The 27,994-nt window shown below is 40.5% G+C and overlaps 1 protein-coding gene across 2 annotated transcripts; it reads left to right on the forward strand.

The window, feature by feature from the left end:
• The first annotated feature begins 5,332 nt into the window (after positions 1–5,332).
• Positions 5,333–27,935, forward strand: ZNF454 (zinc finger protein 454). 2 transcript variants are annotated; one of them, XM_069468311.1, is made up of 5 exons: positions 5,333–5,580; positions 6,457–6,590; positions 8,649–8,775; positions 9,193–9,282; positions 26,431–27,935. In XM_069468311.1, exons 2-5 carry the CDS (start codon positions 6,558–6,560, stop codon positions 27,759–27,761), a joined length of 1,581 nt encoding a protein of 526 aa, XP_069324412.1. In that variant the 5' UTR covers positions 5,333–5,580; positions 6,457–6,557; the 3' UTR covers positions 27,762–27,935. The 2 variants fall into 2 exon arrangements, with proteins under 2 accessions (XP_069324412.1, XP_069324413.1); XM_069468312.1 differs by having other exon boundaries at positions 5,333–5,518.
• Positions 27,936–27,994: the final 59 nt, after the last annotated feature.

Raw genomic sequence — 27,994 nt, forward strand, 5'->3', positions numbered from 1 at the left:
AAGAGTGAGTTTAATGTTGAAAAGGATGTAGCAGCTTTGCTAAGGCAGGAGAAGTTTAGAAACATAAGTAGAAGGAGACTGGGGTTGAGAGAGGGCGTATCTATCAGAAGAGCTTTGGCCGACCAAAAATGGAAATCCCAGTCAACAGTGGTGTAAACAAATAGGGACTTATTTTTCTCACAAAATAAATCTGGAGGTGCTTGGCACTGGTTCACAGACAAAATAATTTAATGTATTGAGTTTCCATCATGGTCATATGATGGCAGCCATAGATTTGGGTAAAATACCTGCATTAAAGGTAGGAAGAAGGGGGTGGGTAGCACCACCACCATCAGTGCCTTTTATCAGGAACATTTTCCCAGAAGCCCGTCAATAGACTCACTGATGACAACTGTGTTCCATGGGAGCAAGGGAGGCTGAACAAAGAACTAGTTAGCCCATCTAGCCTCGATAGTGGAAGTAGGCACAGAAAAGGGGTGTTGAGAATGGTGTTGATTGAGCCAGCCAACGATCTGCAAGGGTGTGTTTGTATGATTTAAGGTAGGATTGAGTAAATTCATAATTGAAAAGAAGAGGTATGGGAGAGTCAGAGGTGCAAGAAGGAGAGGATGTGCAGCTAAAGGTGGGAAAATAATATTTGGAGCACAGGTGGAGCCTGTAGGAATCTCTTTCAACAGAAGGAAGGAATCAGGAAACAATGGGTACAGAAGATGTTTGTGGTGGCAGTGGAGGACATTCCCATGAATTCTTTGGCCCTTCAGCAACCCAGTCTCTGGGCTATATGACTCCTCAGGGTTACTATTCTTCTAATTTTGAGTCATTGCATCCATCCTAGGTTTCAATGCCTTCATTTCTCCCTCTTCTTGCCATGTGCCTTCCTTTAGGTCCTTTATTTTACTGCTGTCTTTATCATTTTCACCTATTTTCTACCTTTGCTTCTTTTCTGCCTCTTTTGTTCTCCTCCATCTATATCTCTTGAGATCAGGTGGGGTATAAGAAAAAAATATGAAGGGAGACTAAGTGAAGAGAGATGATTAAACATCTGTGTTTCTGAGGATCAGTTCAGTGTTTCGTTCCCCTTCTTTGCCTGTTCTAACTCCAACAATTTATATTTCTCTATAGTCAAGGATACTCAGGATTTGCATGCTGAGTCAAGAAGACAGAGTGTGTGTGTGTGTGTGTGTGTGTGTGTGTGTGTGAAGAGTGGAGAACCTCAGTGTCAAAGATTTACCCCGTTCTTCTCAAGCCTCCAATCTTGGAATAAGGGAAAGGATGCTGTTTATTTGGGAAACAACTGGAAAGAGCATTCAGAGTATAAGGGTCTGGGAGAGAAGACTCTTGTTAAATCCTCTTGTTAAGCCCATCCCTTCACTTCAGTGTCCGTTCTCAGGTATAACTGAAGTTTTGGTAGTATTGAGAAAAAAAGGTTTTTTTGTGATATGAAATATGGTGTAGCCAGCCCTCATGGCAACTGGAAACCACCAGCAGCCAAGGATATATGTGTGCCCCCTCTCCCTCTCTTCATCCTCACCCTTCACCACTGCTACCACCACCACATGGGCTCTTGCTGCTCCATTGGCTCAGTGGTGGTTGGTTTCCTTTGCTTACCATTAAAGTTGCACGTGACCTGAAATGTCAGCATCAGCTCTCACATTTGAGAAAGGTCATATCTAGTGAACTTTCATCTCCCTTCTGACCACCTAGTCTCTCTGTCCTAATTCTAGAATTCCATGAAAGAAACTCAGTTGGTCCAGATCATCTTTTTAAGACAGGCTTCACAAGTCACTCTTTCTGGCCAAGTACCCATCCCCTTTTCAGTCAGCTGGTAGGAAGAAGGGCTACCATGTAGTCGTTGCCCATGCAGTCAGTCCTGGGTGCAGCAAACTGATGGGTATGAGCAATATGTCATGCGATATTTCCTGAACACCTACTCAGTAGTTGCTGGAGATTTAGAGCTCTAAAGGAGCTCATGATAGGGGAGTCAGAAATAAACCAGGAATTAGGATGCAGTAGGATGACTTCGAAGATAGCAAGAAACACAGTGCCCTCTGGAATTACAGAGAAGGGGGTGATGAAGGTACTATTTTCTCTATGGGTGGGTCATCACTCAAAAGACTCAAATAGGGTGATTTCCTCCACTTGAGCTCTGTGAAATGGGCATCTGGGCATTTTAAGATGGTACCAATCAGGGTTCTCTGATTGGTGGAGAATAGAGGTGGAGCTGAAAAATAAGGTGTTCCCTCCTAGATTGTGATTGGTGGAGAATAGAGGTGAAGCTGCAGAATAAGGTGTTCCCTCCTAGATTGTGATTGTGGAGAATAGAGGTGGAGCTGCAGAATAAGGTATCCTTCTAGATCATGCACAGCCCCCAACGCCTGCATGTTCATGGGGACTGCTTCTGGCTCCTAAAAAGAGTCACAAAAGATCTGGAGAGGAAGAGACTGAAAAACTGATGAATGCTTCAGAATAGAATCAAGGTAGGTTACTTCCTATACACATATTGGCACAATTCAATTCCTGCCTGCAGTCAACATACTTAAGAGTGCTTTGCCTGTGCTGCATGTTGGAGTGACAAGAATGAGAAAGATATTGTTCCTACTCCTAGCATAATTCATTCATGCACCTAATATTTATTGAGCTCCTAGCATAGCTCAGCTTCTGTGAATTGACCTCTGGTCCTGCTGTCAAGGAGCTCCTAGCCATGTTGCCATGGGAGTGAACCAGTTGGGTGCAGAACAGACAGGAGAAGAAATGGCAAGATAGAGGGGAGAGCAGGCATGATGGCAAGAAGGCAGTGTACATTTAGGAAATTCTACATGGTCTATGATTCGAGCATGGAGTGGAAGTCAAGAAGCAATAGGAAAGGAAGCTAAAGGAAGATCTTATTACATCCTCCTGCAAGGGTCCCTGCAAGGCCCAACAAAGGAACACCGGGAACTACTAGCAAGTAGCCGCCACTATCCTGAGGAAGGGTATTTAAGCAGATCGGGGATGCAGATCTTGGTCATGTAAGTGTTCGTTTGCATATCCATGATTAATAGTGAGAACAGACAGGGCAAGGTGTCCTACAGACCACATGTCAACCTCCTTTCTCTGAGGAGACTGGATCCTAATGAGAATCCTTGGTGTGTGTCTCAGAGGGCTGGTGGGGGTGGGGGATCTGGTAAGTGCTCAGAACAATTAAGTAAGTCAGTGTGTGAGTCCTGGCTAGACAAAAAGTGTACTAGGCTTCAGATCAGAGGTTTCACTGTTTCTCTTCAGTTTGAATTCTTGTGGGTTTGTGTGTGTGTGTGTGTGTGTGTGTGTGTGTTTAATTGCCTGTGGAAGGGTACCTGCTAGGTACTCCTAACAGACTATAGTATCACCAGGACAAATGGAGGTTTCACTATTTTCAGTTTTGGAAGACATGGGCCCTTGTATTTCAGCTCTCAGCCATCCTGGGAAACAGTAATGAGGACACCTTTGCTCCTTTCCTCTATCAGCAGGAGCAGGACTCCTCGTTCCACTTACTAGATGTGGGACCTCAGGCAAGGCATTTAAGGTATTAGTGCCTCAGTTTTCCCATTTGTTAATAGTGCAAACCTCATAGCTTTGGGTTGCATTAGATAATAATATAAAGTACTTTAAAAGTGCCCAGCATATAGTTAGTATGTTTACCTGAAGACATCATAATATACAAACTCTTTAGCATGGCATCGAGAACCCTTAATTATCTTAGAATCACTAGGCTCTCAAAACAAATGCCTTGTTATGTAACTGTGGGAGGTTATCCCTCACCTGATCTGCTGTAGCTGCCTCCTTACTGGTTTCCTTGTTCCCCTCTAGCCCCACCATAGTCTGTTCTCCCAGACGCTGACCAGTGATTCTATCAAAATATGCTCAGCCATGTGACTCTGGCTCAGACCCCTCCAATGGTTTCCCATCACACAGAATATATCCAAAATTTCTATAATGGCTTTCAAGGCTTCTAGTTACCTCTGCAACCTCATCTCGCACTCTCCCTTGTTCACTATGCCCTTGCCAAGAATGCTGGCCTTGCCAAGCCTGAAACTCACCAAGCACACTTCTCCTTCCAGACAGGATTTCTGTCCCCTCTCCTTCGAAGGCTCTTCCCCAGATATTCACATAGTTTCCTCCTTCACTGTATTCAAATCTCTGCTCAGATGTTACCTACTCAAAAAGAATTTCCCCCAACGCTACTTAAAATAATCCCCCACCCCTGTCACACCTTAACCCCTAGCACAGCTTTACTGTGTAAACACTACCTGATAACCTCCATGAGGGCAGGGTTGTCACAGCTACTTCTCCAGCCCCTACAATAGTGCCTGGCATGTAAGTGTTTATAGAATGAAATCAATAAAACCACAAACAGAATGCTGTAGTGTCACATAAATAAAGCCATTGACACTGCTCCCTAAAAGGTGGCCAATAATCCCCTACGTCATAAACCTCAGGTCACGTTCTTTTTTTTCACCACCAACAAATCTCCATGAAAATCACGTATTCAACGGCAACTAAATATTATCATCTCATCCTTGCCCATCCCCGCAAAATATAGTCAACAAAAATAAATACCACGTTCTCTAAATGTCACCCAGCTGTCCAAGACAGAGACCGCTTGGCATCTAGGCTCCTTCTCTCCCTCACCCCTACATTTAAGTCACCAAGAACGAGGTCTTCCTGCCCCACTCTCGGTTCCCTTGGCCGCCACTCTGGTTCCAGCCACCATCAGTTCTATCCTGAGTCGCCGCGGCAGGATGTCCGGGTCCAACATCCTTGTCCTCCCGAAATTACTATCACGTCTTCACCGAACCACGCACTGGCCCCACAGCCGGGCCAAGGGCGCAATTCTGCCGCCTCTCCAAGTCTTTTCCGCGCGGTTCTCCGTCGGGAACGCGCCTGGTCAGCATGTCGCCTCATACTCTTTCCTCGCGGACCTTCCCGAATCCGCTCGTCAGCCAGCAGGCGCCGCTCTCCTGGACTACGCTCCTCTGTCCCACCGTCAACTTTTTGCTGGTCTGTATCTTAGGCGTTATTTCAGGGCAGACGCCGAGTCAGAATGTGAGCAGAGCGGAACCGAATCCGCCCCAGCTGTCAGCGCAGAGAGTCAGCAGTGTGAGGGACTGGGAGTCCCCTGGAAAATGTAGTTCCGGCGTCCGCAGCCGCTCTGCCCGAGGCTGCGGGCGGGGCCCTGTGCGCAGGCGCACAGCGCCGCTATCGCCGCAGATGCTGCCTCTGGGAAGTGGAGTCTCGCAGCTCAAGTGCCGCAGCTCTGAGGCTTGTGGGAGTTTGGCTCAGCGGTTCCCAAGGCAACGCGCAAGCGCAGTTTTGATCCCGGCTGCAGACTTCAGCTCATTGTGTTCTGACTGCGATGTGGCGGTGGCGCTCTCTCGCCGCCGGCAGAAGCTCCTGGAAGGGCAACCCAGGGGTGACAAGGCACGGTGGCCAAGTCTGAGGGAGAGCGGGCGGGGTCGTGGGAGTCGGGCCTGGGGAGAGAGGCGGAGGGTAAGCCTAGGAGGTCCGGGTGGTGGTCCATTCTGGAGGACGCTGAGTTAATGCCCCAGACTTCCCAGAATGTATGTCTGAGATTTGATTCCAAGCAGAAAAGGGGAGGACAGCCCGCTATGGGCATCTTGGGTTTGGGTCCGGATCTGTGAGTGCATGTGGAGAAGGATGGGGTCAGGGCCTCTGGCGTTTGTGTTGGAGCGGACTCCGGGAAGCCCCTTTATCTGAATTGATAGATGTGCCCCTGGTGTGGTTCTCAGTCCTGTATGAGGAACTCCTGAAGGGCAGGGACACCCGCTGTGCAGGCCCTGCAGCAGCTCCCCGGGGGACCTGGCAAAGTGGCAGGACGTGGGAGGGTGCGTTGTGTGAATACGATTTCTAATCTCCCCCACCCCCAACACACACAAATGCGCTACTTCTGGCTGGCCTTTGACTCCAGGTCAACCATACTGGGCCCCAGAGAATGAGAAGTCTGAGACCAGAGAAGGGGCTTGGCCTGAAAGACTTGGACAGTGAAGATCCAGCCTCCTTTTTGAGGAGAAAGAAGACGACCCTCCAACGCATCTTCCTCCACTCCCCTCCCAGGATTAGGCAGCTGTTCCAGGAGGAGACAGGATTCTCTTGAAACCTCAGTGAGGTCGGAGGGTGGGTAGAAAGCGTGAGAACTGGCACTGGAGCAAGCTTTGTGCAAGGAGAAGTGACGTATTTGAGATACAGAAGGGAAGACATGGAGGATCTGACTAGCGGGGAAAGTAGTAGCATGGTGAGTCCTTCACTTTCCAGTGGAGGCAAGTGGAAATACCTTGAGCAACAGGACAGAGAACTGGGAGCAAATAGGGACCAAAGAATCGGTTGCTTGGGGAGATTGGAGACTTCCAGTATGTGAATGCTCACGGCCTGGCTCAGGACTGCTATGTGAGATCTTTTGACCCAGTCCTCTCCGCGTAACAGGTGCATAGACGCTTCTAGCCTGAGGAGTCCTGCAGTTGCAAAGCTCCACACCTGCTTCCTCAGCACTTTGCCTGTCCCTAAGAGGGCTCATCAAAGAAAGAATGGCTGTCAGCCACCTGCCAACCATGGTCCAGGTGAGTGGGGGTTAATGTGGGGGTTTCCTCCCCCCTAAATTGCCTCCTGGATTTGAAGAGTGTGGGCATGTTTCCTCCCCTACCAGGAGCTTTTCTCCTAATCCAGGCTCACCCAGACGCCTCACCTCAGCGGCCATCCCCCACCCCCAACCCCTCTCCATATCGGGCTCATCCTGGTGAGTGTTGGAGCTCACCAACTTGCTAAAATAACTTGCTAAAGGTCACATAAGTGATACAGCTGGGACTGGAGTCCAGGTCCATATGAAATGAAAACCTGCACACTTGCCACTAGCAAGTACGCTGAACGTCTAAAGTGGTAAGGGCGGTACCACACACAGGAGCTCAGAGAAGGTCAGAAAAAGCACTTTCTTGGGAAGGTGAGCTTTACTGGCCTTTTTTTTTTTTTTTTTTTTTGACATTTGGCTTTTACTTCAGAGGAATATTGGGTACCAGTGAAATAATTCAAAAGACTGTACTTCCAAGGAGTTCAATAAATTCCTAAAAAGCTTTAGAGTAAGTATGGACTCCACTTTGAAGGGGCAGCATTTGAGTATATAAATTCTGATGCATTTGGTAAAAGTGTTCTAATTCCTTCACATTTAAACCTTCCCAGGACAGGAATGTGTGGCAGGAATCATTGGAAGGGCTGAGTAGCCGGGTGAAGGTGTGTGTCAGTACAGCCATAGCTCACCGCCTGCTCACACTCTTCCTCCAGGTTTCTGACTTGTCCTCTAGGACCCATCTCAGGCACCCCTCTTCTGTGAAGCATGTCTCCACCTGTGGTGCCAGTCCCTTCCATAACCTTTTTCTCAAAGTCATTGTCAGTGTCACACAATTTATCTCACGTTTTCAGGCTGCCTTAATTTGGTTGCCATTCAGCAGACATATATTAGGGCTGTTAAATGGCCAGGTGCTATGATCTATGCTAGCAATACAAAGGTGAGCAAACTGATTCATAGCTTCCATCCAGTAAGTGTTTCTTGACTGCCTGCCATGTACCAAGAATTTGGGTGCAGGTAATGGAAACCTGATTCAGACTGTCTTAGGCAAGAGCAGGCATTTGTTGAAAATATGCTGAGGTATTTCCCCAATTACAAAGGCAAGAATACAACTGGACTTTGGCTGTGGAAGTGGGGTCTAGAATAATCTGAAAATCCTTTCTCTTGACCCTTGGGTTTCTCCTTTGGGCTTCTACTTCCTTCTTCTTTCTCAGTGTACACCAGCTCCCATGGCTTCTCAGCTGGCTAGGAAGACCAGAGCTGTAATAGCTACTGAGTTTTACATGTTAGATTTCAGGTACCCTCAGGGAGACTGTTTTCTCTCTGTCCTTTTCCCAGAGTTTCCAAGGAAGGGACTAGTTATAGTCAGAGGGGGCAAGATCCCATTGTATGGAATGAGCGTTTCCATGGGGTGCATGTGCCCGCACATGTATGTATGTTGGGGGTGGTCAGGCGAGCAATTGAAGAAAAGCAGGAATTGCTGAGCAACAGACAGTAGATCTGAGTACATGGGTCACATTCTAGATGTGGGGAAGACAGGGGATGTAGAAATGGTCCATACCTTCTTGGAGTTAACAGTCCTCTGAGGGAGACTGTAAGTAAACCAAAAACCACAAATAAAATGGGACAGTGCTTTGATCGGCCCATATAGATGACTCCAGGAGTGGTCAGGGAAGGCTGTGCTGAGGGAGTAACGTCTAAGCTGAGACTTGAGTAGGATTTGGTACTGTGGGGTGAGGGTGGAGGCAGGGCTGGGAAGTTTGAGGGAAATGGGAGAGAACGTTCTGAGCAAAATGAACAGCAGATGTGAAGCCCCAGTGCTGAGGAAGCAGATCTTCACTACAGTATGTGTTTTTTTCAAAGTGGGGAACAAGGTCTAGTACAAAGCTAGGCCCTCAGGAGCCCCTGAGGTAATGCTCAGCTTGGCACAGAACGCCAGCACCCTGTGTGCTAACAGTCCCATAAATCTCCACGAGCTCCTGGGGCTGCCAGACTCAGCCTGTCCCAGAGAACCCCATGAAGGGCAGGCCCTGCTCAGTGAGAATGATTGCTGTTGCAGGGATCGGTGACCTTCAAAGACGTGGCCGTGCTCTTCACCCAGGAAGAGTGGGGGCACCTGAGCCCAGCCCAGAGAGCCCTGTACAGGGATGTGATGCTGGAGAACTACAGCCACCTGGTCTCGCTGGGTAAGGTGGGAGCCTTGGAAGCTTCCTCTTCCTTTTGGGGGATCTCTTTGGGACCCTTAAACTGATACCATATAGAAGATTGAGTTGGAAATGGGTCAGTTGAGGATGTTGTCTTCAAGGCTGCGATGTCCCTATCCTTGGTGTCCTGGGCCCAGCCCTCTAGGAGTCCAAGTACAGATGCCTCAAAAGAGACTAGGAGCCAGATCCTTCCTTTCTGGCAGGGAGAGGGACATGAGAGCAGACTGTGTCAGGCCCAAGCCATCTTTTCCTCCTGCGGGGAACACATCTCCACCCTGGGCCTTCCTATCAAGCCACCTTTTCTAGAAAGTTCTGAGGACCAGGCCTATCCTTGCAGTGATTTTTATCTTTGATATGAGCAGATGTGGTTCATTTGTTTTTTCCCCCCCTCAAAAACAGGACTCTTAGGACCCAAACCAGATATGTTTTCCCAGCTGGGAAAAGGGGAAGAATGGATGCCAGAGGATGCCTCGGGAGGCCTGTTCCTTGGTAAGAATCAGGCATACGGGACGTGCTAGGAGGAGCCCAGCTGGGTAGGGTAGGCACAGAGGCTCAGCAAATGTGCCAGGCCCGTGGATTGAGAAATGAGCCTCTTTTCACTTTTGTTCACCCCAACACCTTGTGGCCACATTTGTCCCAGGGTGCACTGCCAAAATGTAGCGCTCCTTTCTTGTGGTGGTTTGTACCTCCCCTGACCCTCCCCTCCATTATTTTTCTCCTCTTACTGTTTGATATCCATTAATAGTCTTCGGTTCAGAAAAGACCTTAACTGTCATCTGGGCAGTCCTCTTCCTCTCCCATGCGTGAGTGTCCTGTTCAGCATCTGGCAGTGTGGCCTCTGCTTGCACTTCTCTCGTGAGGAGGAACCACACTGGGTGACACACAGCAGGGCGAGTTATCTTAAGAGCCAGGTATCATGTGCCTACTGAGGCACCTCTTCTAGCTAAACTTCGCGCTTTTCTTCAACTCCCTCCATGTTTGTTGATCCATGTGATCATTTAACTATCCTCTGCCTTTTGCCAGCCACCATACTAGACTACAAGTGCCATGAGGACCCGGTTTATCGCATATTTTGCTGTAATGCTCACATCTAGCACGATGCCTGGCACCTAGTAAATGGCATAAACTTGTTGCCTGGGAATACAGAGACATGACAGTTTAGTCGCTGTTGCTTATTTTGAGGAGCCCATTGCGTCTGGTAGCTTAAGGCCAGGGGTGTGTCTTTTCCCTTTAACCCCAGTATTCTAGAGAGCCCAGTGCCTTATCTAAGACACTACAATGTTTCACTTTCCGCAGGCATTTTTCAGGCTGCAAAATATTTTTACAAACCTTTTGTTATTGATTTTTGACAGTACCCAGTGAAGTAGGCAGGAATTTATATCCTACAGTAAATTATATATACCTAGGATGGCTAAGACCCAATCGGTTATGGAATTTAAATATCCTAGGAGCTAGGTGTAACCCCAGCTACTCAGAAGGCTGAGGCAGGGAGATCACTTAAGGTCAGGAGTTCAAGACTGGCCTGGGCGACATAGTGAGACACCATCTCTAAAAAAATTATTTTAATTAACCAGGCCCAGTGATGTATGCCTGTCATCCCAGCCACTTGAGCAGCTGAAACAGGAGGATCACTTGAGCCCAGTAGTTCAAGACCAACTTGGGCAATACAGCAAGACCCCATCTTAAAAAAAAAAATCTTAACCCCAAAACTCAGTTATCAAAAAAAATAAATAAATCTTTTAACTTATTCTAGTAGCATTCTGGATATTCTTTGAATTTGTATGTTGTATTACAACCAAACTAAGGCACTTTTAATATTCTGTATTATACAAGTAGTGTTATAACAAACAAAAAGGGGGGAAATTAAAAGAAATTCATCCGCAATCCTACCACTCTGGTATAAAAACTCTTTATATTTAAATCATTCAATCATCCATTCATTCACCATTAACTCTAATTCCCCATTGCACTCGTGTAGGAGGAATATGAGGATGAAGAAGGACTTTTATGCCTATAGGGCCTTTATCGTCAGGTGTGGCTGACAACATGAAAAAGCAGCCAGCTGCAGTTCCGTGCCTCCCAGGTCCCTTTCCAACCCTCTGTTCTAGCTCATCTTGCTACTTCTGTGTTGCTTGGAGATGCCGTCACTTGAGCGGGTTCATGAAGGATGATTAGCAGTTAGCCAGTCAGACATAGGAAGCAGTCCTATTTTATATCACCCAACAAAGTTTTATACTTTGCCCATATTTCCCATTAAAGTTATATTTTTTAAATAGAACTATCTCTTGTTGTTTTTTAACTGGAAGCTGCTGCTATAAAGAAATGCTAGTCATTTCCAAATATTTATTCCCTTCTTGTCACTTCCTAAGTCATATTCATTCTTAAGATGCTTATTGGATTCATTTTTAATTTTTGTTTTTTCTTATTTCTGTTTCATTTCTTAATGACTGGCAAAGATTTCAAAGACTGTATAGAGCAACAATAGTAGATTTTATTTCTGATTTTCAAGGTATTGGATCTAGAACTTTTCTACTGTTGTATTAAATACTTTAGGTTTAGAATAGACACTATTTTAAACATAGTAAGAAAAATACTCTCCAGAATATTGGAGGTTAAAGGGAAAAGACACACCCTGGCCTTAAACTGCTACATACAATGGGCTCCTCAAAAATAACTAACAGCCACTAAACTGTCACGTTCTCTGTATTCCCAGGCAACAAGTTTATGCCACTTACTATGCCAGAAAAAGATATCTATCTGTCCTTCTGATAGATAGCTTCCTTTTTAATTTTTCTGTTCTCTGGGCCACAAGATAGTAGATGGGGAGAGAGTTGTCGTTTGAGCATCTGTGGGTCAGCACTGTGCTGGGAGATTTGGGGGTAGGTTTGTGTTTGTAGCCCCATTTAATTATATTTGATAAACCCCACTTTGATTAACCCTACTTTACAGGAAACTGACCTCAGTGTGGTTAACTATTTTGGACTGATTTAGTGTTGTTATTACGTGAGAAGGCAGGATTGGTGTGAAGCCAGCACAAGACTCATCTGACCCTTAGACTGTTGCATTTTCTTCCCTTCTCCAAAATAGCTTTAATTACATAGAAATAGTTCACTTAGTAAACTTAACAGAAGACTGCTGATCCCTTAATTTGAGTAGTTGCTAATACCTTTTATAATTTCTTATTTATTAAACTATTGAGGTTACTTTTTATTTCAATACCTTTTACCCTGTAACTTGAACTTATCTTTTTCAAGCTATAAAATGTATTAGTTTACATCTGTGCATAGTACTCATCTATAATTTTAACATTATATATTACATCCTCTGTCTCATTTCCAATTTTATCTGCATTTTTTTCTCTTAAATTTACTGGGAATTTCTTTTAAAGAACATTTCTTATTTATTGCTCTTACATGTAATTTCTATACATACCATTATCATTTCCTTTTTTCACTTTAAAATAAATTTATTTTGAATACTGTACCTCATATATACAAAAAATAATATGAATATTTTTGAACAGTTTAAAGAAGGATACGGAAACAATACCATTCCCAACCATCCAGCTTAAGAAATGGAACACAGCGGCACGTCTGAGAGCCACTGTGCCCTCCTTGTCACACCTCCTTCTCTCCTACCGGAGAGAGCCACGAGCTTGAATTTCACACAAGCTGCATTCCTATGCTTCTCTTCGTGGTTTTGCCACATACATCAGAGGCTCTAAGCAATATTTGTTTGCCTTTGCATACTTTAAAACTTGATAAATGTGTACCATACTGTAGATAACTTTCCACAACTTGCTTTTTTCAAATCCATGTTGAGGCAGTAGCTCTGTTTTTTTAACTGCACTTTGATGTCCCATCAGTGACTAGAATTTACCCACTCTTCTGCTGCTGGATGTGTAAGTTGTTTCCAGACTTTTTGCTGTTATGAATAATGCTGACCTGAATTTTCTTACACGTATTTCCTTGTTTACCTCGGCCTTGTTTGGGAGTTTCTTTAGGTGTATTCTTAGATTCGGAGAACATGCTCCTTCAGCTTTTCCAGATTTTCCCAGCTTGCTGGGCAAATTAGCTATTCCAAAATACACTAACAGTTGATGCAAATTCCTGTCACTTAACATCCTGGCCAAACTTTGGAACTGTCAGACTTTTAAAAAATTCTGTTAGTCCCATTCCTGAGAAATGGTATCTTATGGTTTTAATTTGCCTTCCTTCATTATTAGTGAAGTTGAACATCTTTTCATATATTTATTTATTTGTGTTCTATGACTTACATATTTCTATTCTTTGTCCATTTTTCTATTACAGTTTATCTTTTTCTATTCATTCATAGAAGTTTTATATACTACTCTATTCAGGAATCTACACTTTATCAGTTAATATATATGTCAGCTTATCTTGCCTCTTTCTTTATGCATGGAAGTTCTTAATGAAGTAAAATATATTGGTCTTTATGATCTTTATTCTTAGTGTTTTCTGTGTTCTGTTTAAATAATCTTTTCTCCCCTTACATCCATGAGGGAAGGACTTGTCTTGTTTGCTGTTACATCCTTAGCATACCAGATCTCAGTATGTATTTATTGAGTGAAAGAATGAATTTCTAATAATATTTACTTTTTCTTTTTTTTCTGTGTAAGTCTTGTCAGAGGTTTGTCTTTTTTATTAGACTTTTAAACGAATAAAATATTGGACTTTGCTGATCCTTTCTATTTTTTTCTTTATTTCATTAATTTTTATTCTTCACTGTTTCTTTCCTTAAGCTTTTTTGGAGTTTGTTCTGTTTTTGTCTTTTCAGTATTTATTTTTTATCAAAGTAACATATACATTTAGTTTAATGAAACTGCAAGGTTTATTATGAACAACAGTGGCTTCTTCCCCGCTTTCCAGAAGTAACCACTTTCTCTTCTTTTAGCTGATTACTTGGTATATTTGCTTCCATGTCTCTAAGTAACATGTTTGTTGCTACCGCTCGACTTTTCAGTTTTAGACATTATTCATTGAATTCTTTCTATAAAAAGTGAGGATTAAACCTAACCCCCACCACCCAACTACTCTTGCTTATTGCCTTTTCCATTCCTTGTCTGCTCGGTACAGTTGTAGTGTGATTTTGATTGGATCTGTAATCAGTATTTACATTCTTAAATGCTAGTCATAACTGAGCCATGTAGTAATAAACCACAACAACTTTTGCTTTCCTAAGCAATCTGTTCCAGAGTTCACTGGTTCTTAGTTTATATTGATCACTAATTTGATCTTAGCTCTTCTCTAGTTGTCTTCGTCTCTTCTGGAGCCTTCTGACCTGGCTCCACTGTAGAAGGGCCAGGCTTCTGCATCTGGTGCCCAGCTGGCATCCTGCAAATCCTTTTCTGTCCTGGACTGGATTGTTCCAAAGTTGTTAGCTGTGTCCTGTGTCATCCTTCTTGGTTTGCTCTCTTCTTTTGGTGGCACACATCTTCCAATAGTTCTCTAAGAAAGGATTTGGGGGGATAAATGGTTTGTAACCAAGCATGTTGGTAAATATCTTTTTTCTCCCTGACACTTTATGAATCATTTGACTGAATAGAATTCAGCATTGGAAATCATTTTCCTTCAGAATTTTGATATTACTCCATTGTTTTCTGGACCTCAGGCTGCTGTTGAGAAATCCAGAATCATTCTAATTCTTAATCATTTGTGACCTGTTTTTCCTCCCTGAAAACTTGCTGGCTCTTCTCATTTGCTATGGTGATCTTAAGTTTCTCAGTGACGTACCTTAGTGTGGTTCCATTTTTATCCACTGAGCATTGGTGAGACTTTGAGCATTTAATGAGCCTTTACATCCAAAATCCCTGCCCTTTGACCCAGAACATTTTCTTCTATTATTGTTTGATTTCCACCTTCAGTTTTCTCTTTTTCTCTTTGTGGAATAGTTGATAATAATCTTGGACATCCTTGACTATTCTTCTAATTTTCTTTTTATTAAAATTTCTACCTTTTATCCTTTTATTTGGTTCTACTTTTTGACAGACTCCCTCGATTTTATCTTCCAAGCTTCTATTGAAGTTTTTAAAGTAATTTTTAATCAGCTTCATTAGAGTATAATTTACACACAACAAAATTCACCAATTTTAAGTGTAAAATTTGATCAGTTTTGACAAATTTTTACAATTGTATACCCATCACCAAATCAAGAAAAATAAATTTTTGCTATCCCAAAAAGTCTTCTCTTACCCCTTTACAGCTAATTTCCCTTCCAGTCCAAGCCACCACTGATCTGCATTCTGTCACCACGAGTCCACCCTTTCCAGGATTTCATTTGAATGGAATTATACAGTAGGTGTTTTTTTTTATCTGACTTCTTTCACGTAGCATGTTTTTGAGATTCATCCTTGTTGCATCAGTAGTTCCTTACTATTACTGATTAGCATCCCATTGTGTGGATATACCACAATTTCTTCATCCATTCATTATTAATGAACATTTGAGTTATTTCAGTTTTGGGCTAACACCACCATGAACATTCTGGTACAAGTTTTTATGTGGATATATTTTCAGTTCATATTTTTTTTGTGGATATATGTTTTCATTAGGAGTAGAATTGCTGGTTGTATGCTAAGTGTGTGTTTATTACAAACTGAGAAATTATTTTCAAAGTGACCATTCCATTTTGTATTCCCACAGCAATGTACACAGGGTCCAGTTGTTTCTTACTGCACTGGTTAGGACCTCCAGCACAGTGTTGAGTAGCAGTTGTGAGGGTCATCCTTGCCTCATTCCTTATCTTGGAGGGAAAGCGTTCAGTCTTTTACCTGTGAGTATGTTAGCTATAGACACCCTTCGTCAGGTTGAGGAAGTTTATATCCATTCCTGGTTTGAGGAGGGTTTTATCATAAATGTATACTAAATTTTGTCAAATGTTTTTCTGAATCCTAAAGGTGATACTGTGATTGGTGATTGATAATAGTGAATTACATTGACTGGGGTTGGTTTTTTTTTTTTTTTTTTTTTTGAGACAGGATCTCTGTGTGTTGCCCATGCTGGTCTTGAACTCCTGGGCTCAAATGATCCTCCCACCTCAGCCTCCTGAGTAGCTGGGGCTTATAGGCATGCACTACCATGCCCAGCTTGTTGGTTTTCAAATATCAAATCAAATTTGTATTTCTGCAGTAAATCCAACTTAGTCTTAATTCATTATCCTTTTTAAATATTGCTGGATTTAATTTGCTAATATTTTCTTAAGGATTTTTGCATTGATTTTCATGAGGGATATTAGTCTGCAGTTTCCTTTCCTTTCCTTGTATTATCTTTGATTCTGGTATCACAGTAACATTAGCCTCAAAAAATGAATTGGGAAGTTTCCCCTTCTATTTTCTGGGAAAATTTGAGTAAGTAATGGTGTTATTTCTTCATTTAGGTTGGAAAACTAATGAAATCTTCTGGGCCAAAAGCAGAAGACTGTGGAACAGTTTGTTTTGTTTTGTTATTTCCTGAGCGCATTCTTCAGAAAGTGGGACAGTTTTAAACTACAGGTTCAGTTTCTGCGGCTCTCTTATCTTTCGTGGCCCATAGATTGTAGCTACCTCAGCCTTCCCAAACGCTGCATTGGGACCCCGAGGCTCTGTTTTGGTCCTGCGACCTAGAAGCTGCCTCCAGGGACTAAACTGGGGCATCCGTTGGTCTTTTCGTGTCGGTTTCTTTTCTGTCAGGGATTGCCATCCTTCATTGCCATTTGTCCATTGCCTGAAAACAGTTGTTTCATATTTTTTCTGATTTTCTAGTTGTTTATGGCAGGAACTCTCTATTGGGTTTTTAAATTCTGCAACCATTTTTAATTTCCAAGCTTTTTTTTATAAGCCTTTATTCTTATTTTACAGGTAAAATATCTTACCTCTGAAGATACTGACTTTCAAAAACATTTTCTTCTTCCATCATAGGCTCTGTTTTCTCTAACTTTCTGTTTGATGATTTTGTTCTCTCTTCTTAGTAGAGGTTTTCCTCAGCTATCTATTATAGTGATCCCTGATTGCCTGCCCAGTTAACCAGCGGGAGGACTAACATCCCTTTTGGAAGCTCTGCGTGGGTGAACTAGGGCTTCAGTCTTCAACACAGTTCTCCTGCCGCCAGCTGCCCTGGTGCCTTCAGTCCAGCGCAGCTTTGTTTTACTCTCCCCAGGAGAAAAAGCCTCCAGTCTTTTCCAGGTTGAAAGAGAGAAATCCCCCACCTCCTCTTGAGTTGGGAAGAAGATCTGGGGACATAAAGGCAGGTCCGTAAAACAGCCTTCTTTATGTTACCTACCCCCACTCCCCACTTCCAGATGTGCTTGATGTGACCAATCCTCAAAACTTTTGGTGATTTGGGGATGAATTGGGTTAGTGTTTGGTCCCTCTCTGGGGGTGACCTCTTGACTACATTGTATGGTGGGGGGGCTTGGTGCATACTCCTCACATGCCTTCCTTAAAACCCTAGAGTCATATATTTTAAAGTCATATTTAAAAAAACATATGGACCAATGCAACTAGGGATATGGCTCCTTACTTCAGCCCACCCCGCAGAGACTGGGGCCCCAGTGAGCGCTGACCTGAGTGCCCACACGCAGCCTGCTCTGTCATACTGACGTCTAGATCAGTTTCAGTACATCCAGTCTTCCCACACCTCGGTTAATTTTCAGTGTGGTGAAACCAGGGTGCATTCGACTCCCTTCCTGGTAAACTCGTCTTGATAGGTGAGTGTTACTGTGTAATACAAAACATGTAAAAAGCCAAATATTCTCTTATATATAGATGATGTGTTTTTATTAGCAGAGTCAAGAAAAGGCTTTTAATAGATGTAAGTATCCAATAGCAAATAGAAAAGAAAGCTAGAAATTGCTGTTTTTATTATTTATTTTGAAAACCATCGCCCAAATATTTTAAAGTAAACTTTTTTGAAGTAATACATAATTCAGAAAGGTATACAAATCATAAGTGTACAACTCAATGAATTCTCATCTGTATAATCAGCACCTGTATCAAGAAATAGAACCTTACCAGCACCCCAGTAACCCTCAATTCTGTTTCTTTTGTGCCAAAGGTAACAACCACCCTGACCTGATTTGTTTTGCCTGTTTTTAAGCTTTATATAAATAGAATCATATAGAATATACTCTTCTGCGTCTGGCTTTTGTTTCAACAGTACGTTTGAGATTCATCCACGATATCACGTGAAGTTGGTTCATTCTCATTGCTGTATAATATTTTTCCATGTAAATCTATTAATATTTGTACATTCTACTGTTAGACATTTGGTTTATTTCTAGCTTAGAACTACTATGAATAGCACTGCTGTGAACTTTTCTTGTACAACTTTTAGAGAAAGTAGATCTATACATTTCTCTTGAGTAAATAGTTAGGAGGACTACGTTTATGCATATGCAAGCTTTAGTAGGCATAGCCAAATAGTTTTCCAAAGTGTTATACAAATTTATACTCCAACCAGCGGGCTATGAGGGTTCCATATCCTCTTATACATTTAATATTGTCATTTTTAAAATTTTTTTCACCATTCTGGAGGATGTGTGGTTGTGATTGGTAAAGTTGCTCATCTTTTTATTTTTATTAATCATTTCAATATCCTCTTTTATAAAGTATCTATAAATCTTTCTCTCATTTTCTGTTTAGTTGTCAGATCTTTTCTTATTGATTTATAGGGTTGTATATTTGGGATTTGAGTCTTCTGTCATATATATATGTATTGAAAATATCGTTTCCCACTCTGGACAATGGTATCATCTGATAAACATAGTTTAAGATAATTCAATTCATCAGAATTTTTTTCCCTCCTATAGTGAATGCTTATTGTGTCCTACTTAAGACATCTCAAGGCCATGAAGATCTTCTGTGTTTTCCTCTAGTGGCTCAATTATTTTGTCTTTCATATTTAGGTCTACAATCCACATGGAAGATTTATTACTCATTATTTTCCATGTAGGTATTCACTGGACCCAGGATCATTTACTGAAAAGACCATCTTTTCTCCATTGTGCCACACTGTTACTTTGTCATACATAAGATGACTGCATGTGCATGGATCTGATTCTGGGTTCTATAATCTGTTCTGTTGGCCTATTTGTGTATGATTCTGTTTCTGTACTCTCTATTTCTTTTTGTCTAATCTTGTGCCAATACAACATTGTTTTAATTACTCTAGCATTATAATGAGGCTTACACTAGCTGATGTAAGTCCTCCAGCTTTGTTCTTTTCTTTGTTTTTAGACTTTTAGAATTGGCTATTCAATTTCCATAAAATTCCTGCCAGGATTTTGATTAGAATTGGCATGAATCTGTAGATTAATTGGGGGAAATTGAAAGTATTCTATTTATTTCTTTTTTTTTTAAATTTCAGGATATTATGGGGGTACAAACATTTTGGTTACATGTTATAACTGTGCCTCACCCAAGCCAGGATTGGAGGCGTTCCCTCTCCCCCATGCAGTGCTCACTGTGTCCATTAGTTGTGAGTTTACCCACCCGCATGCCCCCAATCCCCAATGAATATTACTACCGTGTGAGCGCCTTAGTGTTAATCAGTTAGTGCCAATTTGATTGTGAGTACATGTGGTGCCTATTCTTCCATTCTTGTGATACCTCACTTTGGAGGATGGGCTCAAGCTCTGTCCAGGAAAATATAAGAGGTGCTAGTTCACCATTGTTTTTTGTAATTGAGTAGTATTCCATTGTATACATATACCATATTTTATTAATCCACTCATGGATTGATGGGCACTTGAGTTGTTTCCACATCCTTGCAATAACTGAATTGTGCTGCCAAAAACATTCGAGTGCAGATGTCTTTATTATAAAATGTCTTTTGTTCCTTTGGGTAGATGCCTAATAGTGCTATTGCTGGATCAAATGGTATTTCTATTTTTAGCTCTTTGAGGCATCTCCAAATTCTTTTCCACAGAGGTTGTGCTAATTTGCAGTCCCACCAGCAGTGTGAGAGTGTTCCTATCTCTCCACATCCTCTCCAGCATTTGTTGTTTGGGGATTTTTTTGATAAAGACCATTTTCACTGGGGTGAGGTGATATCTCATTGTGGTTTTGATTTGCATTTCCCTAATGATTAGAGATTTTGAGCATTTTTTTATGTTTGCTGGCCATTATTCTGTCTTGTTTTGAAAAGTTTCTGTTCATGTCCTTTGCCCATTTATTGATGGGGTTGTTTGATTTTTTCTTGTTGATTTTTTTTGAGTTCTACATAGATTCTTGTTATCAGCCCTTTATCAGATGTGTAGAAAGCAAATATTTTCTCCCATTCTGTAGGCTGTCTTTTCTCTCTAATGATAGTTTCCTTGGCTGTGCAGAAGCTTTTTAATTTGATCAGGTCCCATTTATTTATTTTTGTTGCAGCTGTGATTGCTTTGGGGGTCTTATTTATAAATTCTTTGCCTAGGCTGATGTCTGAAAGAGTCTTCCCTACATTTTCTTCTAGGATTCGTAAGGTTTCATGCCTTAGGTTTAAGTCTGTTATCCATTGTGAATTGATTTTTGTAAGAGGTGAGAGGTGGGGATCCAGTTTCAATCTTCTGCATGTAGCTATCCAGTTTTCCCAGAATTCCATTTCTTGAATGTAGTATCTGCCTACATTTTTTAAATTTTCTCTAATTTCGCTGAAATTTTTTATAGTTTGGGTATACAGTTCTTGTACATCTTTCATTATATTTATTTCTCAGTATTATTTTTGATGCAATTATTAATTTTTTGAAGATTTCATTTTCCAATTATTTCTTGCTGGTATATATAGATGTACTACTGGTTTTTATATATTGAACATATTAATATATTCATCAACTTTACTGAATTCCCTTACTCTAATGAATTGTTCACAGAGTATTTTGACCTTTTATATGAACCCAATTTTGTCATCTTAGTATAATGACATGTTTATTTCTTTCTTTCCAACTTTTTTTCTTTGTACTGGTTAAGACTTCTATCACAATGTTGAATAGATAATAATGATAGCAGACATGCTTATTTTATCCCAGTTTGAAGGGAATTTTTTTAATATTTTATGATTAACTATGGTGTTTGGTATTGTTTTTTGTTGCTACTTTTTTTTTCTTTTGAGACAGGGTCTTGCTCTGTTGCCCAAGCTAGAGTGCAGTGGCATCATTATAGTTCACTGCAACCTCAAACTCCTGGGCTCAAGAGATCCTCCTGCCTCAGCCTCCCAAGTAGCAGCCTATAGGCGTGCGCCGCCATACCCAGCTAATTTTCTTTTTTTTTTTTTTTTTTTTGAGACAGAGTCTCGCTTTGTTGCCCGGGCTAGAGTGAGTGCCGTGGCGTCAGTCTAGCTCACAGCAACCTCAAACTCCTGGGCTTAAGCGATCCTACTGCCTCAGCCTCCCGAGTAGCTGGGACTACAGGCATGTGCCACCATGCCCGGCTAATTTTTTGTATATATATATTTTAGTTGTCCATATAATTTCTTTCTATTTTTAGTAGAGACGGGGTCTCGCTCTTGCTCAGGCTGGTCTCGAACTCCTGACCTCGAGCAATCCACCCGCCTCGGCCTCCCAGAGTGCTAGGATTACAGGCGTGAGCCACCGCGCCCGGCCACTAATTTTCTTTTTTTAATTTTTTGTAGAGACAGGGTCTTGCTATGTTGCTCAGACTGGTCTTGAACTCCTGGCCTCAAGCGATCCTCTGGTCTTGGCCTCCCAAAGTTCTAGGAATACAGGCATGGCTCACCACACCCAGCTAATACTTTCTTGGATTAAGAAATTTCTGTTCTACTTCTACTTTACTATGAGTTTTTATCATGACTGGATGTTGAAGTCTGATGTCTTTTCAGCATCTGTTGAAATTAAAATGATTTTTTTCTCCTTAATTTTGTTAATATGAATGACATTGAGCAATTGAAATGTGAGAACAACTTTGAATTTCAGCTTAATTTGTGATGAATTATTCTTTTTTATGTCACTGTATTCCTTTTGCTAATATTTTGTTTAGGGATTTTGCATCTGTTCATGAGAGAAAATGACCTATAGTTTTAACATTTTTAATGTCCTCATCAGATTCTGAGAGGATATGCTAGCTTTATAAAACCAGTTGGAAATGTTTCTTATTTCTAGTTCTCTGGAAGAGATTGGGTAAGATTGGTGTTTTAGATTCTTCCTAAATGTTTGGAAGAATTCACAGTGAGGCAATAGCTGCCTGGAAATTTCTTTGTGAGAAAGTTTTAAATTAAAGATTCCATGTATTTATTAGATACAGGATCATTTAGATTTTGTTTCTTTTTCTGTCAGTTTTGATACATTGTACCTTTCTAGAAATTTGAGTCTTTCATCTAAACTGTCAAATGTATTGGTATAAAGTTTCTTCATTGTGTTTTTAATATCTTATAAATCTCTGTGGAGTCTGTCCTGATGTCACCTTTAATATTCTTGATGTTGATAATATGTGCTTCTGTCTTACCTTGATTTGTCTTGCTAGAGGACCATCTATTTTTTTTAATTAAATTCTATTTTCTTTATTATTTCTTTCTGTCTCCATTGGGTTTAATTTGGTATTTTTCTAATTTCTTGAGATTGGTAATTGATGCACATATGTATGTTTCCTTATAAATGTGGTTTAGCTGCATCCTATAAGTTCTAATTCATATTTGTATTAATTATTTCAAAATATTTTCTAATGCCCCATATATGGTCAGTTTTGGTAAATGGTCTTTGCACTTAAAAATAATGTATATTCTGTCCTTGCTGAGTATAAAGTTCTAAGTATATAAGTTAGGTCAAATTTGTTTATTGGGTTATTGAGATTGTCCCTTTTCTTAATATTTTGATTTCTGAGTCCTTGAGAGTGGCATGTTGATTTGCCTATTTTGCCTTTTCATTCTCTCACTTTTTACTTTTATACATTTTGAAGTTATGTGCATACAAATGGAAATTTATTATACGTTCCTGGAGAACTGACCCTTTTGTCAATACGAAATACCTTAAAGTCTATTTTCTCTGATATTGTACGATTTGTTTGACGTTAGTGTAGGTATACCAGCTTTCTTTTATATGATATGTTATTTTTCATTCATTTTGAATATTTCAGTGTCTGTATTTTTGGTATTTCTTTTCTAGGTGGCATTTAGTCACGTTTTCTTTTCCAGTCTCAAAAACTTAGTTTTTTAATTTGATTTAGGTCTGTTACTGATATGTGTGGGATCTGATGTCTGTCTTGTTATTTATTTTCTGTTTTACTCATCTATTTTAAATCTTTTTGTCTTTTTTCTTGCCTTCTCTTGGATTATTTTTATTGTGCCATTTTCACTCTTATAATTTACCTTCTTAGGTCTTTCAGTGGTAAGTCTAATAAGTAAGACAAGTATATAAATTTATAATATAATAAGTATATATAAAATAAGAATTACTGTGCAAAATAAATTTCTACTTTTAATTATTCCCAGACAATATTAGTACCTAAAAACATTAACAACATTTTCTTCCTTTCACCTTTTGTTTTCTTTTTGCTGTGTATTTTTGTGATGTATTTTAATTCTACTTATAAGTTCAGTCCCTCAAGACATTAAAATTATTGTTTTGTACAATCAAGAATTTTTTTTTTTTTTGAGACAGAGTCTCACTCTGTTGCCCAGGCTAGAGTGAGTGCCGTGGCGTCAGCCGAGCTCACAGCAACCTCAAACTCCTGAGCTCAAGCGATCCTCCTGTCTCAGCCTCCCGAGTAGCTGGGACTACAGGCATGCACCACCATGCCCAGCTAATTTTTTCTATATATATTTTTAGCTGTCCATATAATTTCTTTCTATTTTTAGTAGAGATGGGGTCTCGCTCTTGCTCAGGCTGGTCTCGAACTCCTGAGCTCAAACGATCCGCCCACCTCGGCCTCCCAGAGTGCTAGGATTACAGGCGTGAGCCACCACGCCCGGCCAAGAATATTTTTATTTATCCACATACGTACTTTTTCCATTGCTTTTCACTCCTTCTAACATTGCCATATTTCCATCTGGAATTATTTTTATTCTGCCTAGAACACTCCTGTTTTGTTTTTTTTTTTTAATATTGGTCTGCTGGGTGATACAATCTCTGTTTTTATTTGTATGGAAATAACTATTTCATATTTACCTTTTTAGAGATATTTTCTGTTTCTGTTGAATTCTAGTTTAGCAATTAGGTTATTTCAACACCTTAGAAATTATTTCATCATCTTCTGGATTCCACTGTTTTCATTGAAAAGACACCATTAGTTTTATTTTTGCTATTTTAAAGGTAAAGTATTTTTTTTCAAGCAACTTTCAAGGCATTCTTTGGTTTCAGTAGTTATACTATGATATGCCTAGGTGATTTTTCTTTGTATTTATCCTACTTGGAGTTTATAATGCTTCTCAAATTTCATTTTTCAGCCTTTCTCTTTTCAAATAATGTTTTTGCCATATTCTTTTCCTCCTCCCATTCTATAACTCCAGTCACACATATATTTTACTTTTTCACCATGTCCCGTGTGTCTCTTTTTGATTTTTTTCTCCATGTTTTACTGTGGATATTTTCTGATTACATATTTTTCTAGTTCACTGTTTCTCTCTTCCACTATGTTTAGTATACTCTTAAAAATCTATTTAGTTCATAACTTCAATTATTGTGTTTTTTAGTTCTAGAATTTTTATTTCATTCTTTTATTCTAATCATCTGTTGTAATTCTTATTCTTTTCTGTTTTCTCAAACATTAATCACAGTTATTTTGAAGTCCACATATGCTATTAATAACTCTGATATCTGGGTTCTATGGTTCTTTTTCTATTGTCTGGTTTTCCTCTTCATACAATTTCTTAGCGTTCCTCGTATATTTTGATTGAATCCCTGACATTATTTGTGGAGGAGTACAGAGGCTGTAGATGTTATTTTCCTCCAGAGCAGATTTGCTTTTTCCTCTGGTAGGTAGCTAGAGTGTGAGTAAACCATCTTAATCCAACTAGGCACTGTAATAGCTTGAGGTTGAGTCACAGTGTTTATAAAGCTTTGTCAACCTCTTGTTTGCCCTTACTACTAGGTTGTGGCCCTGTGGGGGTCCCGATGGATAACTTCACATGTTTACCATGACCCCTCCTCCTTGGAAGGTCCTGAACTTCAATTTTTAGCTCCATAGTGACAAGAAACTAAAGAAAATTTGTATTTCCACTTAACTTTGCTCCCAAATGTCAGACTATCAAGTCTGCCTCAGGTAACATCTCATGCCTTCAGACAGATATCTTTTTTCAATTCAGATTTTCTAGTTGTTCTGTAGAACTGGCTACTCTATTTTGGCCAGAAGTGAAAGTTAGTCCTTAATATTTTGAGATTTGACAATATGGATGTTTAACTTTGACTGTCCTTTGTTTAGAGCAAGGATATAGTATTCTGAGCTCAACAAGATTTTAGCAGTAAAATGTACTTGTTTACCTTTCCCGATAAGTAAAAAGGTTTTTGGCTGTTTTTTTGTTTTTGTTTTTGTTTTTGTAGCTCTTTGTAGAAGATTTTCTGGAGTGAATGGGAAAGGAAACTGATGAGGAAGGCTTATTCTTGATAGGATTTATGAGGAACTTTTCTATCATCTTTGTTTAGAATCTAGTCTGTAGTATTACATTTCTTAGTACAAAGTCTTAAATAGACTTTAATGAATTTAGTTAAAAGGAAGATATTCACAAGTGTGTATGGAAAACTAACATGCAATCCAGAATTCTGATTGGTAATATCAAGGCACCCATGAAATCAAGTGAGAAAGTTGTTGAGTGAGTGTGGAATTTTTGTTTGGGGAGAGGAATCATTTTATCAGATAATTCATGGGACCATGGCTCCTGTCCTAGCAGCAGAGTCCCTCCCCTTTCTTGAGACCAGTATACTCCTTTCCCCAGATTTACAACGTGTCCTTGAGAGACATGCTGGATATATCCTGGCAGATAAGCTGCTTTGTTGCTAGTTTTCTATTCCCATTTATATGTCCTTATGATACAGTTTCCTCATATGGCTGTCACATTATTCATATGGGTTTGGAGACATTGCTTCCTCATAGCAATAGGAGTTCCTTATTTTATTAGTAGATATGAGCATACCACACAGCCTGTGCAGCAGCCTAGCTTTTTATTGTCCATCTGAATGCTCAAATTTGTCTATGAAACATAAAAATTCTGGTTTTAGTAGTTACTTTTGAGTTAAGGGTTTTTTCCCTACCAAGTGTTGACCTCTAGTTTCAGTGGTTTCTTAAGGCCACATCTGGGTTGTCTTAAAGACCATATCACTAGAATAGACAGGGTACATGTTTTTTCTTATCAGTTATCACAGTGTGTTGTGTGTATCAAGTTTTCTTTTCTTTTTTTTTTTTTTTTTTTTGAGGCTTAGAAAGGCAAATGACTTCTCTGTGATCACAAAGAAAATAAGTGCTATATTCAGGATTCTAACTCAGGCCTGTGACTTCTGAGATCATCCTTCCAAGTGCTGCTTCACGCATTGTACATTAGATCAACCACTGCTACAGTCCTTTGTTCACTTCTCCTCCCCTTTCCTTTCTTGTCTTCACTTCAAGAAATCTTCAAAACTGCCACCTCTTTGTTAGTGTTATTAACAGGCGTATTGTCAAATCCCATCTAGATATTTTATTAGGATAAAACAGACATTTTTATTTTTGATGTCTTTCAGACTGGCTGACTGTACCTATGAGTAAGAAATCTACTCTCAAGGCAGGTATCCCTGAAGAAGAATTGGATCAGTGGACAATAAAGGAAAGATTCAGTAGAGATAGTGACTGGACATGTGCTGGCTTGTTGGAATGGCAGTGTAGAGACCAGGAGACCAGTTTGCAGCAAGTGGTACTCACTCACCAGAACACCCCATCTGGGGTTAGTGAACAGGAACGTGAGGGATCTGGGAAGGGCTGCACCATGAGCTCCTCTCTTGTTCAGAGTCAGGGATTTCAACCTAGCAGAAAAGCCTTTGAGTGCAGTGAGTGTGGGAAAGTCTTCTCTAAGAGCTCAACTCTTAATAAACATCAGAAAATTCATACTGAACAAAACACAGATCAGAAAACTCATATTAAGGAGAAACGATATGAATGTCGAGAATGTGGAAAAGCCTTTCACCAGAGTACACACCTCATCCATCACCAAAGAATTCACACTGGTGAGAAACCCTACGAATGCAAGGAATGCGGCAAGGCCTTCTCCGTGAGCTCCTCACTTACTTATCATCAGAAAATTCATACTGGAGAGAAGCCTTTTGAGTGCAACTTATGTGGAAAAGCTTTTATCCGAAACATACACCTTGCCCATCATCATAGAATACATACTGGAGAAAAACCTTTTAAATGTAACATTTGTGAAAAAGCCTTTGTTTGCAGGGCACATCTTACCAAACACCAGAATATTCATAGTGGAGAGAAACCCTATAAATGTAATGAATGCGGGAAAGCCTTTAATCAGAGTACAAGTTTTCTTCAGCATCAGAGAATTCACACTGGAGAGAAACCCTTTGAATGTAATGAATGTGGAAAGGCCTTCAGGGTAAACTCTTCCCTTACTGAACATCAGAGAATTCATACTGGAGAGAAACCTTATAAATGTAATGAATGTGGGAAAGCTTTCAGGGATAATTCATCCTTTGCACGACATCGGAAAATTCACACTGGAGAGAAACCTTACAGATGTGGTTTGTGTGAGAAAGCCTTCAGGGACCAATCAGCCCTAGCCCAACACCAGAGAATTCATACTGGGGAAAAACCTTATACATGTAATATATGTGAAAAAGCCTTCAGTGACCATTCAGCCCTTACCCAACACAAGAGAATTCATACTAGAGAAAAACCTTACAAATGTAAAGTCTGTGGGAAGGCCTTTATCCGAAGCACACACCTCACTCAACATCAGAGGATTCACACAGGAGAGAAACCCTATAAATGTAATAAATGTGGGAAAGCTTTTAACCAGACCGCAAACCTCATTCAGCATCAGAGGCATCATATTGGAGAAAAGTGATACAAATGCAGTTTATATGGAAGAGCTTTGAGACTGAATAAATTAATTATTGAACATAAGAGGACCCATTGTAGAGAATAACTATGAAAGCTTACATCAAGATAGTCATTTTATTTACTGACAGTCAAGTTTCACAGTCTTGTGGGTTTTGAGAATTTAAGCATGTCAAATACTTCTCATTCTTTGCCTCAAATGAATAGCAGTACAGTTTGATTAGTCTGAATTACCAAGTA

The sequence above is a fragment of the Eulemur rufifrons genome, chromosome 5 (assembly GCF_041146395.1).
Source record: "Eulemur rufifrons isolate Redbay chromosome 5, OSU_ERuf_1, whole genome shotgun sequence".
Taxonomy (NCBI): domain Eukaryota; kingdom Metazoa; phylum Chordata; class Mammalia; order Primates; family Lemuridae; genus Eulemur; species Eulemur rufifrons.

Coding starts and splice junctions, on each gene's coding strand:
- ZNF454 (XM_069468311.1), top strand. CDS start 6,558: ATGGCTGTCAGCCACCTGCCAACCATGGTCCAG. Junction 6,591..8,648: donor ACCTGCCAACCATGGTCCAG/GTGAGTGGGGGT, acceptor TTGCTGTTGCAG/GGATCGGTGACCTTCAAAGA. Junction 8,776..9,192: donor CAGCCACCTGGTCTCGCTGG/GTAAGGTGGGAG, acceptor CCTCAAAAACAG/GACTCTTAGGACCCAAACCA.